The sequence below is a fragment of the Opisthocomus hoazin genome, chromosome 26, assembly GCF_030867145.1.
Source record: "Opisthocomus hoazin isolate bOpiHoa1 chromosome 26, bOpiHoa1.hap1, whole genome shotgun sequence".
Lineage (NCBI taxonomy): Eukaryota > Metazoa > Chordata > Aves > Opisthocomiformes > Opisthocomidae > Opisthocomus > Opisthocomus hoazin.
The window spans coordinates 1,664,993-1,684,973 of record NC_134439.1 but is presented as its reverse complement, the minus strand read 5'-3'; the positions used below and the strand labels follow the sequence as shown (position 1 = coordinate 1,684,973).

At 43.5% G+C, this 19,981-nt stretch overlaps 1 protein-coding gene across 4 annotated transcripts; it reads left to right on the top strand.

Annotated features, from left to right (window-relative positions):
* Positions 1-714: 714 nt before the first annotated feature.
* Positions 715-18,491, top strand: SMARCE1 (SWI/SNF related BAF chromatin remodeling complex subunit E1). Of its 4 annotated transcripts, none has more exons than XM_075443906.1 (11): positions 715-1,217; positions 2,249-2,299; positions 2,827-2,870; positions 5,971-6,075; positions 8,398-8,478; positions 9,601-9,732; positions 11,320-11,491; positions 14,035-14,207; positions 15,212-15,313; positions 15,864-16,074; positions 16,881-18,491. In XM_075443906.1, the coding sequence occupies exons 2-11, from the start codon at positions 2,293-2,295 to the stop codon at positions 17,090-17,092; spliced, it is 1,239 nt and encodes a 412-aa protein (XP_075300021.1). In that variant the 5' UTR covers positions 715-1,217; positions 2,249-2,292; the 3' UTR covers positions 17,093-18,491. The 4 variants fall into 4 exon arrangements, with proteins under 4 accessions (XP_075300021.1, XP_075300024.1, XP_075300022.1 ...); XM_075443907.1 differs by lacking the exon at positions 715-1,217 and adding an exon at positions 1,338-1,360; XM_075443909.1 differs by lacking the exon at positions 5,971-6,075 and having other exon boundaries at positions 716-1,217.
* Positions 18,492-19,981: the final 1,490 nt, after the last annotated feature.

Genomic DNA, 19,981 nt, shown 5'->3' with positions numbered 1-19,981 from the left:
CTTTAACAATTTTCACCACATAAAAGACTCCTACACTGAATGTTGAAGTCTGAAACTCTTCATCTTCCTCAAACACTCTGAGCCCCACGGTGTACCATGTTTTGTATTTGCAAGCTTTTCACCTCTGTGTGTGAAACTGTCATAAATTTCTGCAAGAAATTGTTCTAGACAATTCCACTGCTCCCAGCGTACTCTAATTCATAATCCTCTGTGATACAGTGTTGGAGTTGTCGGTCTGACTTAGTTCACAATTAAAACCCACTGAGTTTTATAACCTAGGGTCTTCCCCGCAGCGTGTATGCCCAGCCTTCCTCACGTGCCTCCTCTAGGCCCGCTGCTGTGCGCACCCTCCATGGACGCGCCGCCATCTTCCCGCTTTCCTCGCAGCAAGCGCCACGAGGCTGAGGGCCGCATCCCGCTCCGCCTCTCCTCGAGGAGACGCCATTGCCAGAGCATCGCTTCAGCTCGGCACCAGCAAACGGTTCCCGCTCTCCCCCCAGCCCCCCCCCGCCTGCCTTCAGGGGGTTTCCTCGAGCCCGGACACCAGCGCGGGCACCTGCGCGCCTCAGGGCGCCGCGCGCGCTCTCGCTGAGGGGAAAAAGGCGCCAAACCGCAGCCCCCGGCCTGCTCGTCCGCCGCCGCAGATTCGCCACCGGCAGACAGCGCTCCCGCTCCTCCCGCCCGCCAACAACGGCCGGGGCTGCCGAGCGGCAGCCGGCTCGGCGGGAGGGCGGGAAGCGCCGAGAGGAACGGGAGGGCGGGCAGTGTCCCTCCCGCACCTTCCCCTTGCTCTCGCGGGGCGAAAGCGACGAGCCCGGTGCTGCAGACCGCGAGTCTGGGGCGGAGACAGCACGGCCCGCACGACGTCTCGGGAGCACCGGTACCAGCCCCGCCGGGCGAGGCCGCGCCGCCTACCCGGGACCGGCGGGGCGGGGCCGCGCGCAGCGCCCGGGTCGCCTTTGCCCTCTATGTCCCACAGATTCGCCACAACCCCTCCGGCCTCCGCCGTCCCCCGCGGGGTGCGGGGAAGGGTTTGGCCCGGCGGGGGCTCGGAGGCTGGGCAAACCGCCGCCCTCCTCCGGCCCGCCGGCAGTGGGTCCTTTTCCTGGGAGGGCGACGGCGGCGCGCGAAAGTGCGGAACAGCGCGCGCAGGCGCGGTCCTCGCTGCCGACCCGGCCTGGCGGGGAACAAAGGGATCGCGGCCGGCGCGGGAGCGGGTGAGTCGGGGCGGCCCGGGCGGGCGGGCATACGGGTGCCGCGGACCGGCCTCGCTGGAGGGGGGCGAGGCGGCAGGCCTCAGCCTTGGCCCCCTCCCCGTTAGCGGCGGCTGGGACGGAGGGGGCTGCGGCCTCCGCAGCCGGTGATGGCGGGGCGAGGGGCCGCCGCGCCTGGCGGAGCGGGGGTGGGGGTTCCAGCGGCCGGCTCGGAGCGGCGGCGGGGCCGGGTCGCGGTGCGCGCCCCTCCGCGCTGGCGCTGCGGCCTTTCCCGGTGCCCGCTGTGCAGCGCGGGGAGGGGGCTCGGGGAGGCCGGGGGACCCCCCCCCCGGATGGCGGGCGCGGGGCGAGCCGCGGCGCTGGGGCTGCCCCGGCTGCGGCCCTGCCGCTCCCGCCTGCCCGCACCCCGGAGTCCGGGGGTGAGCGCTGCGGAGCGGGGCTCTGGGAAGGAAACCCGCCGTCTGCTGCCGCCGGGGGGGAGCTGCCCCAGGAGAAGGGCCGGAACAGGCATCTCGCCGTCCTGCCGCCGCTCCCGTGCGCGGCGGTGGGCCTGCTGCTGGCCGGTCCCCTCTGCTCCCGTCCGTGGGCTGTGACGCTGCTGCCCGCCTGCTCGGTGGTGGTTGTGTGTACCTTGGAGAGAAGAGACTGTTTAATTTGGTTATTTATACGTTAATACCAATTTGGTATTAATTTGATTATTTATACGTAAATACCAATGCTTTGTGAAACCAGCAGTGTAAAATAGTGAGGTGTATTCATTTTTATTTTTTAAGGGAAAAGCATATACTTAAAACGTTTAATACAGAGATGACATAAATCTGTGTCTTATTTCACAGCTGTTTAAGGCCAGATTCCTTGAAAAGTACATTCGTGTTTCAAAGAGATAACACCTTAGATTTTAGAAACTCTTCTGTCTTTACTTCAAAATTGGCAAACTTTTTGGTAACAAACAGTAACTATAATAATTGACATTTTGAAGATTTGGGGAAGCAAAGGCGTAATACTTAATAGCACAATATTCTTTTGTCTTTCAGAAATAGAAATATAATGTCAGGTGGCTGAAAATTTGCCTATCAAAATGTCAAGTAAGTTTTCAGATGTTTTTCTTCCTTTAACTTGATGAATTAAAGATCTGGTTCAGCAGAACCTGTTTGTGAGATAATCCTATTATTCCTTGCATTAAAGGGAATGATATGAAGTGTAGTTATTTCTGAGCAAACTCTTTGGCCTTAAATCTTGCTGTGGCTGACTTCTGGCGTACTGTTTTCATAGGAAATCCAAATATTAGCTGCTTGTAAATACTATTTCACTGCATTTTTTGTTTACCCTCTTTTTAATTCTTGTGCATATAAATGGTTTTCATATTCTTCAGTCTTATGCCTAAATAAAAGGCTAGCAATATAGCACAGGTCTGGTCTTAAATTTTTTCTTTCTTTTCTTACTCCTGTGTTCTTTGCTTTGTGCTCTTCAGTGGCAAAATGCAAAGTCTTAGAGAGCAGGATTTCTGTCTTGGTTTTGTAATTGCTTAAAATGTTTGCCATAGGAGATGCCTTATAAAGAATTCGTTCAAATCTTCAAGAAAAAATACCTGCTTACATTTATATCTTAACAGAAAGGCCGTCTTATGCCCCACCTCCCACCCCAGCTCCTGCAACCGTAAGTATAGTGATTTTTCTCATTAACACAGAGCTGGTAATATAACATTGAATAACTCAACAGAGCAATAATTACGAAGTTGTATCACCTTCCTGTGTTGGAAGCACAGACTCGTATTTTGTTATTAATGTGATATGCATTGTTTAAATTAATCTCTTTTTTTTTTTTTTAAGCAGTTTGTGAGCGAGAAGCTGAATAAAGTTGTTTCACCTTTAAGGCTAGACCCTGCAGATGCTTAATTTTCTGTAAGCAGTCTGTTGGTCTGAAATTGTATTCACAGTGGGTTGCAAGAGAACACTGGACTATTTAAGAACAAACTGATATATGTAATTCTAGAACTTCCCACTCTGCTTGTGCCTGACTCATGGGCAGACACTGCATTTTTTTTGTGTTTCTGTACCTAGCTGATACTTAGTGGAATACAGGAGTGTGCAAAATTCTGTTATATTGGTCAGAATAATGAAACACTGATGATGCCAGTCTTATTCAAATCTATTGAAATCACTGGAAGTTTGGGATCTATGGCATGAGAAATATTTTTACTTTCTAGTAAAATGGTGTGGAATGACACTAAGGAGAACACAAACAGTAGCTGTGAATGATGTCCAGTTGCATTCGTGCATGTATAAAAAGGTACTGAAATGCCAGTGTGCTGTGGTGAGGAAAGCATTGAGAGCAAATGCATCTCTGCTGCAGTGCTCACATTTCTAAATAGCTTGCATTTTAGGATTAATATACTCACATGAGAAAATACAAATATTTTGTATGGAAGAATGAGCAAAGATGCTATAGTGAAAATTTTTAGCAAAGAGAATTTGAGAACTGTTATTCAGTAGACTGTCCCTGATCTCTGCATCTGGGATAAAATTGCAGGATGGGATTTAGATGAAGTGTGATCCTTCAAATTTATTGTGTCATACTCTACATTTAAAGAGGCTTGAAAATTATATAATGTATAGATGTAAGTTACAGTCTTATAAATTTACAGAAATAAAACTTGATTTGCGTAGTTTGTTCAAAGTGTTCGTTGTGCACACAACTTAATAGATTTGTGTTAGTACTAGAAGGAACATCATGGCATCCACTCTTACAACTGGATTCCTACAGCAAGAGCTGTGCGTGTGCATGTGTGATTTCTCTGGGACGCAGCATGGATGCAGATGTTGTTAAACAGTGTACATTGACGTGGTACATTCTTTAGTCAAGTTGGAAGCCTCTAGAATGGTACATGAAACCAGCTTCAAAACTGCCACTACTGACATGCTTTACCTGTCTTTCAAGCATCTTCTGTATTACTTTGCACAGTCCTTGAGATGATAGTCTCTGCTCTGTTAACACAAGTCATAATTATAAGTAGACAAATAACCTCGCTTGTTCTTCCACAGCCAGTTCCAGTTACTACAGTCAACAACATACCAGTAATTCTCATAACTACAGTATTCTAGCTGAAGTAAAAATTCTCCGTGTGATGCAAGGTAGTTCCCTTGTAACATTTAAATCCTGTCTTGCAGAAATAAAGAATTAAGCAGGCGGAGATTACAGTTATCATCTGGTTTTATTGAAGAGGTGTAGTTCAACATATTCAAAACCTGTTGTCATGGTAACACAGAAAACTTCAGTAAAATGGTGTCATATTAAATAGTGAATGTGTGTGTCATGATCACAGGCATACAGATCGAGTAAATGCCAGCTGCTGTGACTGAGTTTAAGGAGTTTGGCAATAAAATGTATATTTGAAGGCTGACTGTTAAAGGATAACTTTACTCTGTATTTGTATGTTGAGAAATAAACTAACTACAGTGCGTCTACATACACTTGAAAACTTCACAAGTTAATGTAGTTCAGCTTCTAGGTTATGTTTGTTCAATATTTGTCATACCCTGGTTCCTGGAGTCCTACACCTGTTGGTGGAATTCTTGTGACTGTAATCTAGAATGGGTCCGGTCAGCAAATCACTTCAAAAGACTGTTGGAATATGTGTTGCTTATTAGGGCCAAAGTGCTACTAAAGAGCGGGATGCTCTGCGGATGACACCTAAATGTCTAGAAACACTGCAGGATATCATGAGTCCTGATGGAATGCTAAGACCACCACAGTCAGGACTTGGTCACAAGTACTGTGAAATAGCTGATCCATCTTTTCCAGCAAAACTAGACTGGGAAGAGGGGGATAGTGGAAGAAAGCAGGAAAGAGGTTTATGCGAGGAGGGGAATACAGTGAATCTCCTGATACTTGATTGTATGAGATGATAGGTAAGAAGGGATTGTAAAGAAATTAGATTCTTCTCTACGTTACTGAAGTGCGAACAAAGCAATCCACTTTCAAGAATGGATAAAGATGTGTTGATTAACTTCTGAAATTGTGTTGGATTTGGTGACCTGTTAAGACTAGTCTAATTTCTAACCTGTAGATCTTGCTATAGTGGTTCCTTAGCTCTGTCAGCCTGCAGCCTAGAACCCCTTCAGAAGGGTATCTCTGAGCTGTCTTCTCTCCCAGCTTTCTAATCCTAGTTCCTGAAAACACTTAAATTTTGCAAACCACCAGGAAAGTCTTCAAATACTCATAGTGGTGCACAGATGGTTCTTGGAGAGATTCCCCCCTCTCCCCCGATTTATTTGCAGTAATGGTTGTCAGAAAGGCAGAATGATAGGAAGAAAAGCAGACAGGGATTTTCATTATAGGAAATGTTAATACTGGGGATTTCTGCCCGATTACTGTGTGCTGTGTTGCCTTGTCACCTTAACCTGTTGGATATAAGAGTCTTCCTGAATTACTTGGTGGCTTATGTTGGACAATTTTGTTAGCCATGAGCTGGATTTATAGAATACTTGTTTAAATGAATTACACACTTAATAGAAATAAAATCACTGACTTCAGACAGAAATCTGTAGTGACACGTTTGCTTAAAAATCCTATTTCCGTAATAGGTTTGTACTGGAGTAAGTTTTGTGTGTTGAGAAGATACCAACTGCTACACCTCATTTGCTTGTTTAAATTCTGGTTGCTTTTGCATGCCATATTGCAGTTCATTTTCATTTCTGTGTTTTCCTCGTTTGAGCTCATTTCTCATTCGTGTTTTTGTCTCATTTGTTTCCATCAGCAAATGCCCAGCACACCAGGGTTTGTGGGATACAATCCATACAGCCATCTGGCCTACAACAACTACAGGCTGGGAGGGAACCCGGGCACCAACAGCCGGGTCACGGTAGGAGAATCAACTATTACATCATCCGGCAAACAACAGGAGTTGACCAGAAATGGCTTTAGAGTTAGGTTCTTCTGAGTCTTGTCAGCTGCCGCTTCTTTATAAAAACAAAAAATTACTTCTGATTCTTATTCCCCACCCCTACCCCTTCCCTTTCACTCTGAAGCCTTTTGCAGGAAAATGGACTTCTACTCGGCAGAGAAAAAAATGTGGTAATCGTGTATGATGCAGAACTCCAGTAAGACAGACTTTGTGGTCTTCAGTGACCACTGCCTGTTTAGGGAAAAGCTCTATAGCATGGGTACAAGTTCTTGGAGGGAGGGAACTGTGCATTTTATGGAGGTTCTTTGGCACAAAAATAAGGAAGAACATTTTTCAAACTGGAGATCGTTGATAGTAGTTGCATCATACTGTTGAGCCATGCAGGAGATGTGAGCCTTAATTTTTCTTTCCAGTCTTAGTCTGGTAATAACTGTAAAGTCCCAAGTTCAGAAATTATTTTTTCAACAGAAGTGTGATGATGATGATAAACTAGAATCCTTTCAGATCTTATGTACTCTGTCAGTGTGTGGAAAATGGATGTTACATTCATTTTTCATGGAGTAAACAAAGTGAGATGGAATTAAGGGATGAGAGAGATGACAGCTTCTTTCAAATACAGATAAAGTCCTGAGCATTGGACGCAGTTAGGAAACAGAGATAGACTGTGGAAGTATAACATTTTTATAACAAACACAACATAGAGTAAATACCCCTTTTTTTTTTTTTAGTTTCTGTAATTCTCATAATTCAAGGTTTTTCGTGTAAAACTTTCTCAAAACACTTGATTAGTTTGGAATGTGATATGAACATTTCTCAAGGAACAAATATATGGTGCTTTTAATGAAGTATACTCTTTTTATGCCTCTCATAAACCTTCTATCAGACTTCATGTATGAAGTTCGTCTGGTTTGTTAAAATGTTTACGGAAAAAGCCTTCCCCATACCAGCTGGAACTTGACTGAACATGCTGTCTGAACATATACTTTTTTCCTTATACAAGAAGAAGTTAGGTTTTGTCTGAGACCTTGTCGTTGTTTCTGTATGTCACAAGCATATACAGCCTTCTCTGCCATGCATATATCAATATATGTATGGTGTTGTTAAATTCCTGTTAATTTAGAGGCATTAAACAATTTCCGTTAATGTTTTTCAAATCCATCTGTATGTGTATATATGTATACATTTTGGTAATGCATATTCCTCATGTACATTATTTATACACAATTCTGTATGCATTGTTTCATAGAGCTCCATAAATTCAGCAAAACAAAAAATATCAAGAGGAAAGATTTGAAAGCCCGACACTGAACATGGGCCTGCTTGGCCAAACCCACATAGTTGCTGATCTGTGGCCGTAGTTCTGGAAAATCTTGAAACTGCTTTATATTTTTATGAAAATGCTCCCACTTAATAGAATAGAACTCCTCGCATGTGTAAGTGCTTGAAGAGTGGAGGTTTTCAGAACCTGCAGTTGACAGGGACTGTAGCATCATTGCACTATTTTAGAAGAAAACCCTGTCGGTGTTCTGTAGATTGAGGGGACAAGAGGGGATGCAGCAACTTTCCATCAGCAACACGTAGTGCTCAGTGTCCTGTTTAGTGCCAGCAATGTGCTTGACGACGTACAAACCTAAAGGAAGAGAAGAGCACAGAAGGATATTAAAGGCTAATTTGGACAGTTAAGTACAGCTTGGATACAAATAGTGCACGCAGTGGCAGATCAGTTGCATAGCATTGTTTTCTTTTTACAATGAGTAATTTAATTGGCTCCACATTACCACTGACAAATTTTGCAGACAAATATATTGCTAAGTGATTTGAAAATGAAAATATGTCTCTAACTTCATGATCTTAAGCTTTCTCCTGATCTTTTTTCACCTGTACAGTAGCCACATTAAATTTTTTCAAAACAGGTAAAATAAGTTGTTCATCAGAAATGAGAAAAGCAACCTGCTGGGATCGGTGTTTCCACGTAAATTTCTAAGCTGTGTATTTCTGTTTTAAGAATATGGACCCCTTTTGAAGATATATCTAGTTACTGCTCTGTAAACTTACAGATAAAAGGACAAACTTAAATTGGAAAAAAATCACCATGAGGACCAGCTGTAGTTAGTGCCTGTGCAGTTTGGGTAATTTTTGTGGCCATGTTGCTTGCTTCTCTTGGGGGGTGTGTAGCTGGTTTGTGCTAACTGCACAAGAATGAGTGTTTTCCAAAACTACTGTGTGTGGAAACTGTCCAGTGATCACATTAACAAATGGGTTTATTCGGTTCTTTTATAGGCTTCCTCCGGTATTACCATTCCAAAGCCCCCCAAACCCCCAGACAAGCCCCTGATGCCCTACATGAGGTACAGCCGGAAGGTGGGTATACAGTGTCAGACAAGTGAGAATAAAAGTTAGTATTTGTATGTGCTAACAATTAATTGCTATTATCTTAGTTTCAGCTTCTAAACTTTTACTTCTAACAGCCTGCACATTCTTTTAAGGGAATTGTAAAGTACAGATGCGTTGCCCTTCAGAATAAAGGCAGCAGTAGTCTGTTCACGCAGCTGCCAATCTCTGGGGGGAAAAGTTTTCTCTAAAATGATATTTACTACCACTGTCTCTGCTGACAAGGATCCACCCTGCCACATTCAGAAGTGCCTGTGACTTACTGACAGAACTTTTTTGTATAAAGGAAGTATTCCTTGCGGTATACTGGGCTTGGTACAGTGCTGTAGCTGGACTGAAGAGTAGCAATGAGTGGACTTTGCATGTTCTCCTTCACCAACCTAGCCTGTGGCAACGTTTGCTTCGCTATTCTATGAACTGTTTGACAGAAAATAGGAGTGAGACTCTTGTGGAGTCTGAAATCTGATGGGGCATGGGGAGGGCATGTCAGCCTGTCTGAAGCGGGTGAGCCAAAAGGAAATTCTTCTACTTCTGGTAAAGTATCTTTACCAGCATGTCTGTCTTAGGCAAAAAACCATCAACAAAAAAAAAGTCAAGTGGCGCAGCAAGAAATAACACTGGCAGCTCTTTTTTTTTTTTTTTTTCCTTCCCTATAAAGTTAGAAACTTTTTTGGTGGAGTCAGAACTTGTTGGAACTCAAATTGATCAGCAAGACTGAAAAATATTGTGAAATGTTACATTCTGATCTGAAAAGCTCAGTGGTCTTTGTCATAATCTACTGCTGGATGTGTTTACTCAGTAGCATTTTTTTTTCCCAGAGATGCAGCGATGTGCATTTAAGAAGAGAATTAAGAGGGTTAAAGGCAATATTCTCATGAAACCAAAGCCATTTCAGCAATTGCCTGTTTCAGTAGATGGCTTCCTGCTGACTTCCTGCCCCAGAACATAATCGAGATAGTTTAGCCAGACTCATTCCTAACTTAATCCTGTTTTTCGTGGTGATTCCAGAAAGAACTCTGAGATGACAATATAAAATGTTTAATTTGGAAGTATTTAGATATCATTAGTAAAGCTCCAGCTGTTTCTGTTAAGGTCTGGGACCAAGTGAAGGCGTCCAATCCTGATTTGAAGTTATGGGAAATTGGCAAGATTATTGGAGGAATGTGGCGAGATCTCACTGATGAAGAGAAGCAAGAGTATTTGAATGAATATGAAGCTGAAAAGGTAAATGGAAGAAATCTGGGATGTTTATTACAGCTGATTCTTCTAGGAACTGGTCTGAGAAGAAAAGTTCGTCTTACCCATGCAGTGGTGTATGAGGCATTCACGAGACCACTGTATGTAACTTAAATGGAAGTATGTCCTGACACGTCTTTTAGATTTTTTTTTTTTTTTTTTTTATAAATAACTGTACATCAACTGTGACTGGTCAGTTTTTAGACCTAATTCAAAATGAAGTGTTTATAATTGAGTGTCGATTTTAACTGTTTAATGAATGGATTTGATTGTACAACATCAGTATTGAAAAGATTGTCTCAACACCAAAATCCTCTTTCAAAACTGGTGCTCTGCAACTACTGCTGTTGTCATGAACGTGTTCATAAAAGACTTCCAGTCACGTAGCGTTTGGTTTCCATGGTGTAATCTGGTGTAACTCCACGCTATGGCATAGTGTTTTGTTTCTTGATAGAAAAATGCTACCACTTCAGTGTTTTCTTGTGGTTTGGTTTTGTTTTTATTGATCTTCATGACAAACGGTGACAGCTACCTCATGTGTCTAGGCTGGTAAGTGTTGAGGACCTTTACAAGACTGTTACTGTGATTGTAAGGTACAAAGGGAAAATCGTCCAGCTGCTGTGTTGTGCCTAAACCTGGTAGGCATCTGAGGCTGTGTGTAACCTGGTCAAATCTAAGGTGGTTTTATTCCATGTTGATAGAGACATACTTCAAAGCTGGATGCTCTTAGTTGGAAAAAAAAAAAAAAATCAAGGAATTCAATTTTTTTAACATGGTAATGATGTTTAGATTGTAAGCTCCTTGGGGCAAGGGCCATACTGCTTATATTTTTACAGTGCCTAGGTAGAAGGATTCCGGTCCTAATCATCCAGAAAACAAGACATTTAGGTACTTCTAACAATATTGTAGATTATATCTCATTTTTCATTGGAAATATCTCAAATCACTTTACAAAATCTAGACTTTGCGAATTTTAAAAGTGAGATTAAAGAAAGCAATTCAAAGGGAAAAATACTTCAAAGAAGGTGAAAATAGTGATGCAGTCCTGGTACCAGGAGGAGACAGTAGTCTGGCTGCAGCATTCTGTATCATCCCAGTGCAGGGATGGATCAAAGAACGGAATAATCGTAAGTTATTTTGAAAACTGGTTCATGACGTACCGGAGTAACAAAAGAGAAGAAATCAGAATCAAAGATCTAGTTAGAACTCCAGAGAATTATTGAGAATATTTTAAGTTAACTCATTTTTCTTAATCTTACCAGAATTTGTCTGATCATAAATGCCTTGTTCTGAGGTGTTTGATTTTCAAATCTCAAAAACCAAAACTATCATAAGATTTCTCAGGTATTTAAACTGAAATGTACCTGAAAGCCCAGCTAGTGTTTTTAAGAATGACTATGGAAGAAGTTCTCATTTGTAAAAAGAAAGACTGAGAGAATGTGGTCATTTGTGCATCAGCCAGATGATTCAAAAGAGCTTTGTCTGTATAACTACAGTTTGAGTTCTACAGACTGCACTAATGTCATGTCTGAAACCATCCAGTGGTGCAATCAAACAATATTGGTCACATTTCAGATAGAGTACAATGAGTCCATGAAGGCCTACCATAACTCTCCTGCATACCTTGCCTACATCAACGCAAAAAGTCGTGCTGAGGCTGCGTTGGAAGAAGAAAGCCGGCAAAGGCAGTCACGCATGGAGAAAGGTGAACCTTACATGAGCATACAGCCAGCAGAAGATCCAGATGGTAAGCAGAAAGGAATTTGTGTGCGTGTCCAGTGAGACAGTCTCCTTGCAGGACCGACAGTATAGAGAAACAGACACCAGATATGGAAAACTACCAGTGCACAACTTTCACAATGCTTAATGTGACTTCCTTCCTATTTTGAATAGTGATTTTCATTGTCACATTCTATTTCATACAGCTGACGGCTGACTTTGTCTTGTTTCCATAAACTAAGGTGGCAAGCCAGTGGCAAAAGTTATTCCAGCCCTTAATTACGTGTGAAGTAATGCTTACAGTTCAAAACAGAAAAGTCTGCTTAAAGCTCTGTCATGGTTTTAACATGTGCATTATAAAAGGCTTAGATGCCTGATTTAATCCAGCTGGCATGGAATTTTGTACTTTATTAGCAGAACCACATAATTCTGACAGGCAGAGTTCTGGCCTGATGAAGAGCACCTGAACTTTGAAGGTGTTCCACAACTGTCATTTGAGATTGTTTAGAAAATAAGTTGCCCTTGGTGCTGACAAGCTGATGAGAAAATTCTGAAAGTTTATTTGACTGCAAGGAAATTCACCCCACCCAAGGGAAAAACTCGGACTTGTACACCTAGTGTCTGCTTTTGAATTCGTGACCAAATCCTTATTGAAACCTGAGGGTGAGAAATGTACTCAGTCAGTTACACCCCTTTTTTTTTCTTCCCCCTTATAAAAGCACACCCTAGAGATAAAGCTGATGACAAACAGCACTTTGCCCGGTGTGAGGCAACTGCAAAATTTATGTAAATACATTAGTGTTCCAGAAACTGGCATTTTGGGACTGAAAGTGCTGTTCTGGGCTACCTGGGCCAAATGAACACGGCCAGAACCAGCTGCCCTGGGCCCTGCGTTGCACCCGTTTGCACCTGGGACGAGACAGCCTGTTACCGTCTGGGACAGAGGTGTTGCTGCTCTCCCAGCCTGCACGTCCCTAGGGTCAAGAACTTCTAGCATAAAAGGAATCTTATTAAGAGAACAAAGGCATAACTTTTAAGGGGACCAGTTTGCTTAGTACTTCTTTGTCTCTTGCAAATCTGTTGTCTTCCCACTGGTTTTCTCTCTTTGCTTCATTTAATCGGTTACCTCAACAAGAAATTTGACGTAACACTTTGAAATAAAGCAGAGAGAAACTTCCGTTGAACTGGTTACCATCTTTGGTAAAATTCTGTGGCATGGCATTTTGGGATTTCCCTCAAGATTTCTGTGAATAGTTGGAAAGTAATCTCACTTAGGAAAACTTGATCTAAAATAAATTCAATTTCTGGACTTTTCTACATGACATGGAAGATAATTCATACTTGTTGCTTAACTTTTTAATACTCAACTAAATATGAATTAACACTCAGAAGTTTCTTCTAAGTTTGTTTCCTCACCAGTACTTAATGCTATTTAATTACTGTGCTTTAAATTCTAATTAGTTTGACTTGAATTTTTTTTAGTCTGTTTTGTAGATAGGTTCTTGATGTGAAAACTGCAGACTGGTTTGATTTTTTTCTTAGCTTGGAAGGCTTTGCCTGCTTTCCTTGAGGAAACACAGAAAGTCAGCGTAGGAAGGCTTCTGTCTTCTGTGAGCTGGAAGCTTTCGAGTGCTGCTCAGTATAGGAAAACACATTATTTTGATCTGCTTTGTAGCATCAAACTGACTTTTAAAATGAATACTTAGTGAAATCCATAATGCTGTAGCTCATGTTACATTGTGTAGCTAGATTAAAATTGTCAGAGTTCAGTATCTTGCCATAAATTGGAAGCTCTTTTAATTTGATCAGAGAGGAAAAAAATCCTTGGCCTGAAATATTCTTAGATCTTTGTAGTTAATCCTCTAGATGCACGTCAAACGGGGCAGTTTGGTTCCTGTTGGGCTTCCTGTAATGTCTTTTCTCTGCAAGAAGCTTATAAGGAGACCAACACTTGACTTATGTGCTTATGTACTTTTTTTCCTGAAGTGTTTTTTTTTTTTCCTAGTAGCTGTTCTTCAGAGAACTGCATTTACTAAAAAATGTGTATGGAAATTGAATACTCATACTACGTTACTGTGAAATTTCAGTGATGAGTAAACGTAGCGCTGCTTCACGCTTTCATTCCTCAGTGTTTCAAAAAATAAGTCTCTTTGATCTGTGCAACAAAGCTTATTTATAGAGGAGTTGCTCTCCTGTTGGTATTTTGCACTGGATATTGTTCCGGTAACACGACTAATCAGGAATGGTTTTTATTGGGCGTATTAATAGTCCCTCTTGCTCTGGACACATGGAAAGCAACACAGTAAATAACTAATTTCAAACATGTGGGAAATGCATGTAAAATAGGAGCTGTTAGAGCTGTGCCAGGGTCAGTGGTGTTCTGTCCTCCCACTGCCTTTTTTCTGATTACCTGATGTTCTGTATTTGTGAGTGTGAACTTTGTGACATGACAGCAACTGGTGTTAGGGTTTTTACTTTGTTTTTAATTAGTGCTAATGTAGGTACAATGTCATTAGACTTGTTGCTTGTTTTGTGGCATTAAAGCAGTTGCACTTAAAACTCTTGTTTCAGATTATGACGATGGATTTTCTATGAAGCACACAGCCACAGCTCGTTTCCAAAGAAACCACCGTCTCATCAGTGAGATACTGAGTGAAAGTGTGGTGCCTGATGTCCGCTCTGTTGTCACTACAGCTAGAATGCAAGTTCTTAAACGTCAGGTTCAGTCTTTAATGGTTCATCAGGTAAAGATAAATGATATGAGGGCAGCTAATCATAACGATGTTGGGCTGTACTCCAAGTCTCGGATCATTTGATCACTACATGACTATTCTTGTTGGGTGTCAACGTTCTAGACGCTCGACTAGCTAATCTCTGGGTTTTCTTGGGAGTTGCAAGACATGAGGCTTCACCTTCTGTGCTGTTTTGTTACAGAGAATCACGTTAAACTGTATTTTGGTTTTAGGAGATCTTAAGTATTAATTCCATAGCTCTTCATCATTATACGTAACCCTTCTGTATGGAGTGTAAGGCTTCTGTTTCATAGGTACTGGTCAAGTTGTGACTTTCAGGTAGCTTATGACTCATAATCTTGTTTTTATTACAGTAAATTCTCCCTATTGTAACATTTTTCATTGAAAGTTAAATGCATACAAGGAAATGTGGTGAGGTCACACTGACATGTTTCACCTAGCTTTGACTGGACATGTGCCTGTATTTTCCACACAAGCGTGTTAACAAAAGAACCCTGTCAGTATAGTCAGTGTACATGTAGGTGAAGAAAACTGAGAGACCAGAATGAGACAGAGATTTGTTGGGGTTTTTTTAATTAACAAAACAAGATTGGGGGGGTAGAGGGGGGTGGTATCCCTTCTTTCCTTGGAATTGTGGTGGTCTTCAATTAGAGAATGCAGTTGATATGTGTGTGTGTGTATATGTATACCTACGGGGTGTATAATATGAAAGAAAATGTGTAGATTTTATGCTGGAAATTTCACCTCAAATACATCCTGTTTTTCATTTATAATATGCCTAGCCAATCCTGAATTACTGCGTAGACATGTTCGTACTCTTCAGTATGAACTTCTTAGCTATTAGGTATTAGATCAAGGAAGGCATAAGGATGTTTATCTATTGAATAAGTGTATTTCAGAATACTAGTCGAAGTATTTTTGTACGTAGCTGTAAACTTTCTCCAGTTCTTCAGATGAGTGCATAGTAAGGTTCTTGCCATTTATCTCATTTCCAGCGTAAACTAGAAGCTGAGCTGCTGCAAATTGAAGAGCGTCACCAGGAAAAGAAGAGGAAGTTCTTGGAAAGCACAGAATCCTTTAACAACGAGCTTAAAAGGGTACAACTCTCACTTTTCTCCACTTGCTCTGAGGAATCTGCTAGTTACCCATTTGTACAAGAGCTCCACCCTCTTCTGTTTAGTTCTGTATTCAATCATGTATTATTGCCTGACTGCCGACTGCAGTGTCCTAGTGTGTGGGTGTCAGAAAGCACACAGCATTTGCGTTCTTTCGTGCTCCTTCAGTGACCTTTAGTGGTGACATTCAGCCAGTACAGTTTAAAAGTGCCTTCAGGCTTCACTGGCTGAGATCACTAGAGAGCAGCTCAAGGACGGTGGCCTAAAGCTGCTGTGGAGAGCATGCTGCTCTGCCCTTGGCTGTGTTCAGATACCAAGGTTTAGGTTGTTTATTTATCCCTCTTTTTTTTTTTTTTGTTAATGTGCTCGTATCTCCCTCCCTGGTTACTGAAGCTTTTAATGTAAACTTTGTCAAATCAAAAGAATTACGCTGCATGTAGAAACATCGAACTCATAACTGGGTTTTACTGATGTTTTCTTTCTCAATGTAACTGGGGTAGTAAAAGAGCTTTCCTTTTTTTTTAATTGCTAGTTATGCAGTTTGAAGGTGGAAGTGGACATGGAAAAGATTGCAGCTGAAATTGCTCAAGCTGAGGAACAGGCTCGCAAGAGGCAGGAGGAAAGGGAGAAAGAAGCAGCTGAGCAAGCCGAACGCAGTCAGAATAACATCGCAGCTGAGGAGGAACAGGCAGCTAACAAGATAGAGGAGAAGAAAGAAGAGGAGAGTGTTCCAATGGAGACAGGTAACTGCATTCAAAGACCAGTGTCAGAATCCTTGAAGGATCAGCATTTAAGTACCTCTGTAGAGGCTCAGCTTAGCCAGGAGTGCCCTCTTTTTTTGCTGTTAGTAGGAAGAAAGGCTGAAGAACAGCATTCAGAATAGTTAACTTCATCTTGGGGAACACAAGGGTTTGCTCTCTTCTCACTAAATTGCCCCCTTCAAAAATGGGAGAGGATAAGATCCCACAAAGCAGTGTGTAATGCTTTGTGTGTGATGTACCCAAGAGGGAAGAAAACTGCTTTCTAAACCTAACTCACCTTTTGGACATCAGCTAGCGAGGAGCAACTGCAAGTGTTTCCTTGTCCCAGTCTCCATGTCTATCAAGGATGATGGAACAGCACTCCTTCCCATGCTGCTCTCACAAGCTGATTTGCAGGCTTTTTTGTATTCTGTACGGTGTCATTAGAAAATCCTGTTGTGTTTAAGAGTATTGGTGGCTAATATATCAGTGAGCCGTTGCCGTAACAGCATGAGCAAAAGTGAAAGGGGACCAAGGAACTTGAATTCTAGTGCTTCTGGTTTACCAAGGCGTGCTGCTTTCTTGTGGCTAGACTTGTGAGGTCAGGCAGCTGCAGGTAGGACCATGTGCCTCCTAAGCACTGAGAGGTCTTTCAGAGCTGTGCCTTCACTGCACATTCTAAGTGACAGAAATAACTGCTACGGAATACTCGGATTTATTACAGATTCTATTTCTTCCTCAGTTCTAATTGCACAGCCTAATTAAATGTATTGGCATGTAAATGACACTGAGAAATAATCTTGTTACAGAAGAGCCTCACCCAGAAGAGAGCACAGAAAACCAGCAGAATGGTGAAGAAGGAACATCGACCCCAGATGATAAGGAGAGTGGCCAAGAAGGGGTCGATAGCACTGCAGAGGAGGGAACCAGTGACAGCAACACTGGTTCAGAGAGCAATAGCGCGACCGTTGAAGAGCCTCCCGCAGACCCTATCACTGAGGACAGCGAGAAGAAAGAATAAATATTGACTCAGTTCATGTGTCTCTTTTTAATGGAGTACTCATTTGATTTCAAAATGTGCTGTGCGGCTTTTGTATCTTCCTTGCCTGTATCACTTGTCTCCAAAGGAATCTGGGTTTTAATAACGTCAGATGACCAGCATAGTGACTTCACGGGGCCTTTAGGGGCAAAGGATATCTTACAGCAGACAGAAAAGAAAACGTCGTGTGTCTAAACACAGATCAGATGTACAATACGGAGAGATCCTGCTGCTCGGGATTTCTGCCCTAGGGAGTTACCATTGGTTTTGGTTCTTGTGTTAGGAATCAGGCCTTCTCCCTTCCTTCTAGTTAAATGACCACAGTGTAAATGTAGTCTTTCTCAAAGGCCCTTCCGGTTGATTTGTGGCTGAAGCGAGATGCAGATGCGCATCGCCTCTCTGCGTTTGCAGGCAGGGCGTGCTGTGGCCATGGAGGCTGGGAGAGCAGCACGGCTGAGAGATGTGGGTAACGGCACTCGAGGGCTGCGGATGTTAGAGGCATCTGAAAGCTGAGGGTGGTGGTAAGCAGAGACGTGTGATGCCTGTAGTGGTATAACCTAGAGCGTTGCCTTGAGCCAACAAACCCCAAAACCCCACAGCAGCCTGGCGTGTGTAACCACTGCTGCCTCAGCTCTTGCCAGCGAGGATGCCCGTTGTGACTGCCTGGTTCTTGGCTTTTAAAGAAAACTTTCAGAACTCTGCGTAGTGCTCCCAAACAAGGCTGAAAGAGTGGGTCTCGGGGTCTTTTCGGTGCAATCTTTGTTGTCTTTCGTAGAGTGGCTGTTCTACAGGGATGAGAACTTGCTCCCTCATGCAGCGTTTCAAGAGATCCATTTCCAAAGGGCTGAGTAGAGTCTTGAGGTAAATGACATATCTTGGGTTCTTTTCTGTGATGCAGGATTCTTCTCAAAACAACAGTCTTTGCTTTTCTTTACTAATTAACTCCATTACACGCTACTAAGATATCCTGGGATAACCTCAGCTGGAGATATGGCCGAGTACAAGGCAGAGAGAGCGCTGAGACACGTCCATGTTCTCTGAGCAGGCAGTCGCTAATACGGCACAAACGGTGAAAAATCGTAGTTTTGCTTGCCATGAGCTTTTAGAATCTCTGGGAACTCTACAAATGCACTGAAAATGCCACGTTTTGCCCTATACTATTAGAAGCCCTACTCAAGAAAAACAGCTTCATTGTAGCACCAGATACAAGCCCTTCATGACTTCACAACTAGAAGAGAACACATGATGCGGATGCTTCAGTAAACTAGGATGTTTGTAATGGAATAGTGGGTATATTGGATGGTAATGTTTTTTAAATCCTTTTGGTCTTTTTTTTAAGTAGTCTAAATAAAATCCAACATGTTTGGTTTTTTTAAACTTACAGTGGTCTGGTTCTTGTCCTTTAAGGTAATGCCCGTATTTGATTCAGGGCTTTCATCAGCCGGTCTCCCTCTTAAGCCCAGAGGAGAATAAAACCCTGGAATTCGTTACTGAAATACACTGCATACAAGAAGTTACGCTGCAAAAGCACTTTGAAAACCAAAGGAAAAATTCCTGAGTTGGACTCTCTTCGGATCGCAGAAGAACTGGTGGCACGGCCGCCTGTCAGGCATGCAGGCTGCTGGTGTCGTCTCCTACAGCACCGGCTCTTGGGCCAACAAGCTCTGTGTGCTCGTTAAGCTACAGCCCTGGCTGCCCGCTGCACGCCCGGGCAGTAACCCCAGTCAAGAGTGAATGCATTTATTTCCTGCTAATTTCAGTCTGTTGGGTTGCTCAAAGCCACACAACGTGTCTGCAGGGGCTGTGGTGTGACTGACTTTAACTGGGAAACCAGGAGCCCTTGTGCTGAAACTTGAGGAGTTCTTTGTTCAAGTCACATTATTCTAACGACAGAAGTCCGTACGAAGACAAGGCTGTTGCCCATATGTTTAAAGCTAAAGCTCTGTGCACCATGTGGAGTTTTCAGAAAGGTAATTCAGATTCAAAAGAACACACGGGATCGCTCAGTCCTGGTTGCTCTATTCCCTTAATTCCACCGTGGGATCTGTTGGTGCTGCGGATCGTTCAGAAACTGATGGAAGAGCTGCTCCCGTCAGCTGAGCTCCCTTTAACGAACCTCTTCGATTGCAGGCAGAGATTGCTTTACACCTGAAGCTTCACATCTGAAGAGTAATTTACTGCATTTTGTTCCTTCAAAAAAAATCGCTTTCTTAAATGCTTGTTGCTGCCAACAGAAAGCTTTGCTTTCCTCCGTGAGGGCAGCCGCTGCCTGCCCACCCGGGGCTGGGGCGGAGTGGGCTCGGGTGCTGCAGGCGCCTGGGGTGCAACAGCTCTCACCCATGCCACAGCCTGGTTTCTGAAGGCCGTTTGTGCTTTTCATCTGCTCCATATTCTCAAGGTACATGTAAATAACAGTAATTACTGGCAAAGACAAGGGTGTGTTGCAGCTAAGGTGTGCGCCCGAATGAGTAGGTGTCATCTTCAGCGATAAAATAACTCCCCCAAGCACATGAAAACCTCCTGAACGAGTGCCCCGGGGGTAGCGTTTGAGCCACTGGCCAGCTCCGCGGTGCCCAGCAGGGACGCCTGCGAGGGGCACGAGCATCGGGGACCCGCTGCGGGAGAGGGACCTCGAGGAGGACCTGGAAACCCATCCCCGTTGCCGTGCTCCTGCGACAGCGCCTGCTCAGCCCCGCAGCTCCTTAGGCTGCAGCCGGGACCCGGAGCCTGGGGCCTGCTCGACGCCTCCAGCTGCCCCGGGAGAGCAGCCATGAGGGGATCCTGGCCAGCCGGCAGCGCCTGGCAGGGCCTGGCACCCTCCCACGAGGCAGACGGAGCAGATAAAGCTTGTGGTGCCTTTGCTGCTGGGCT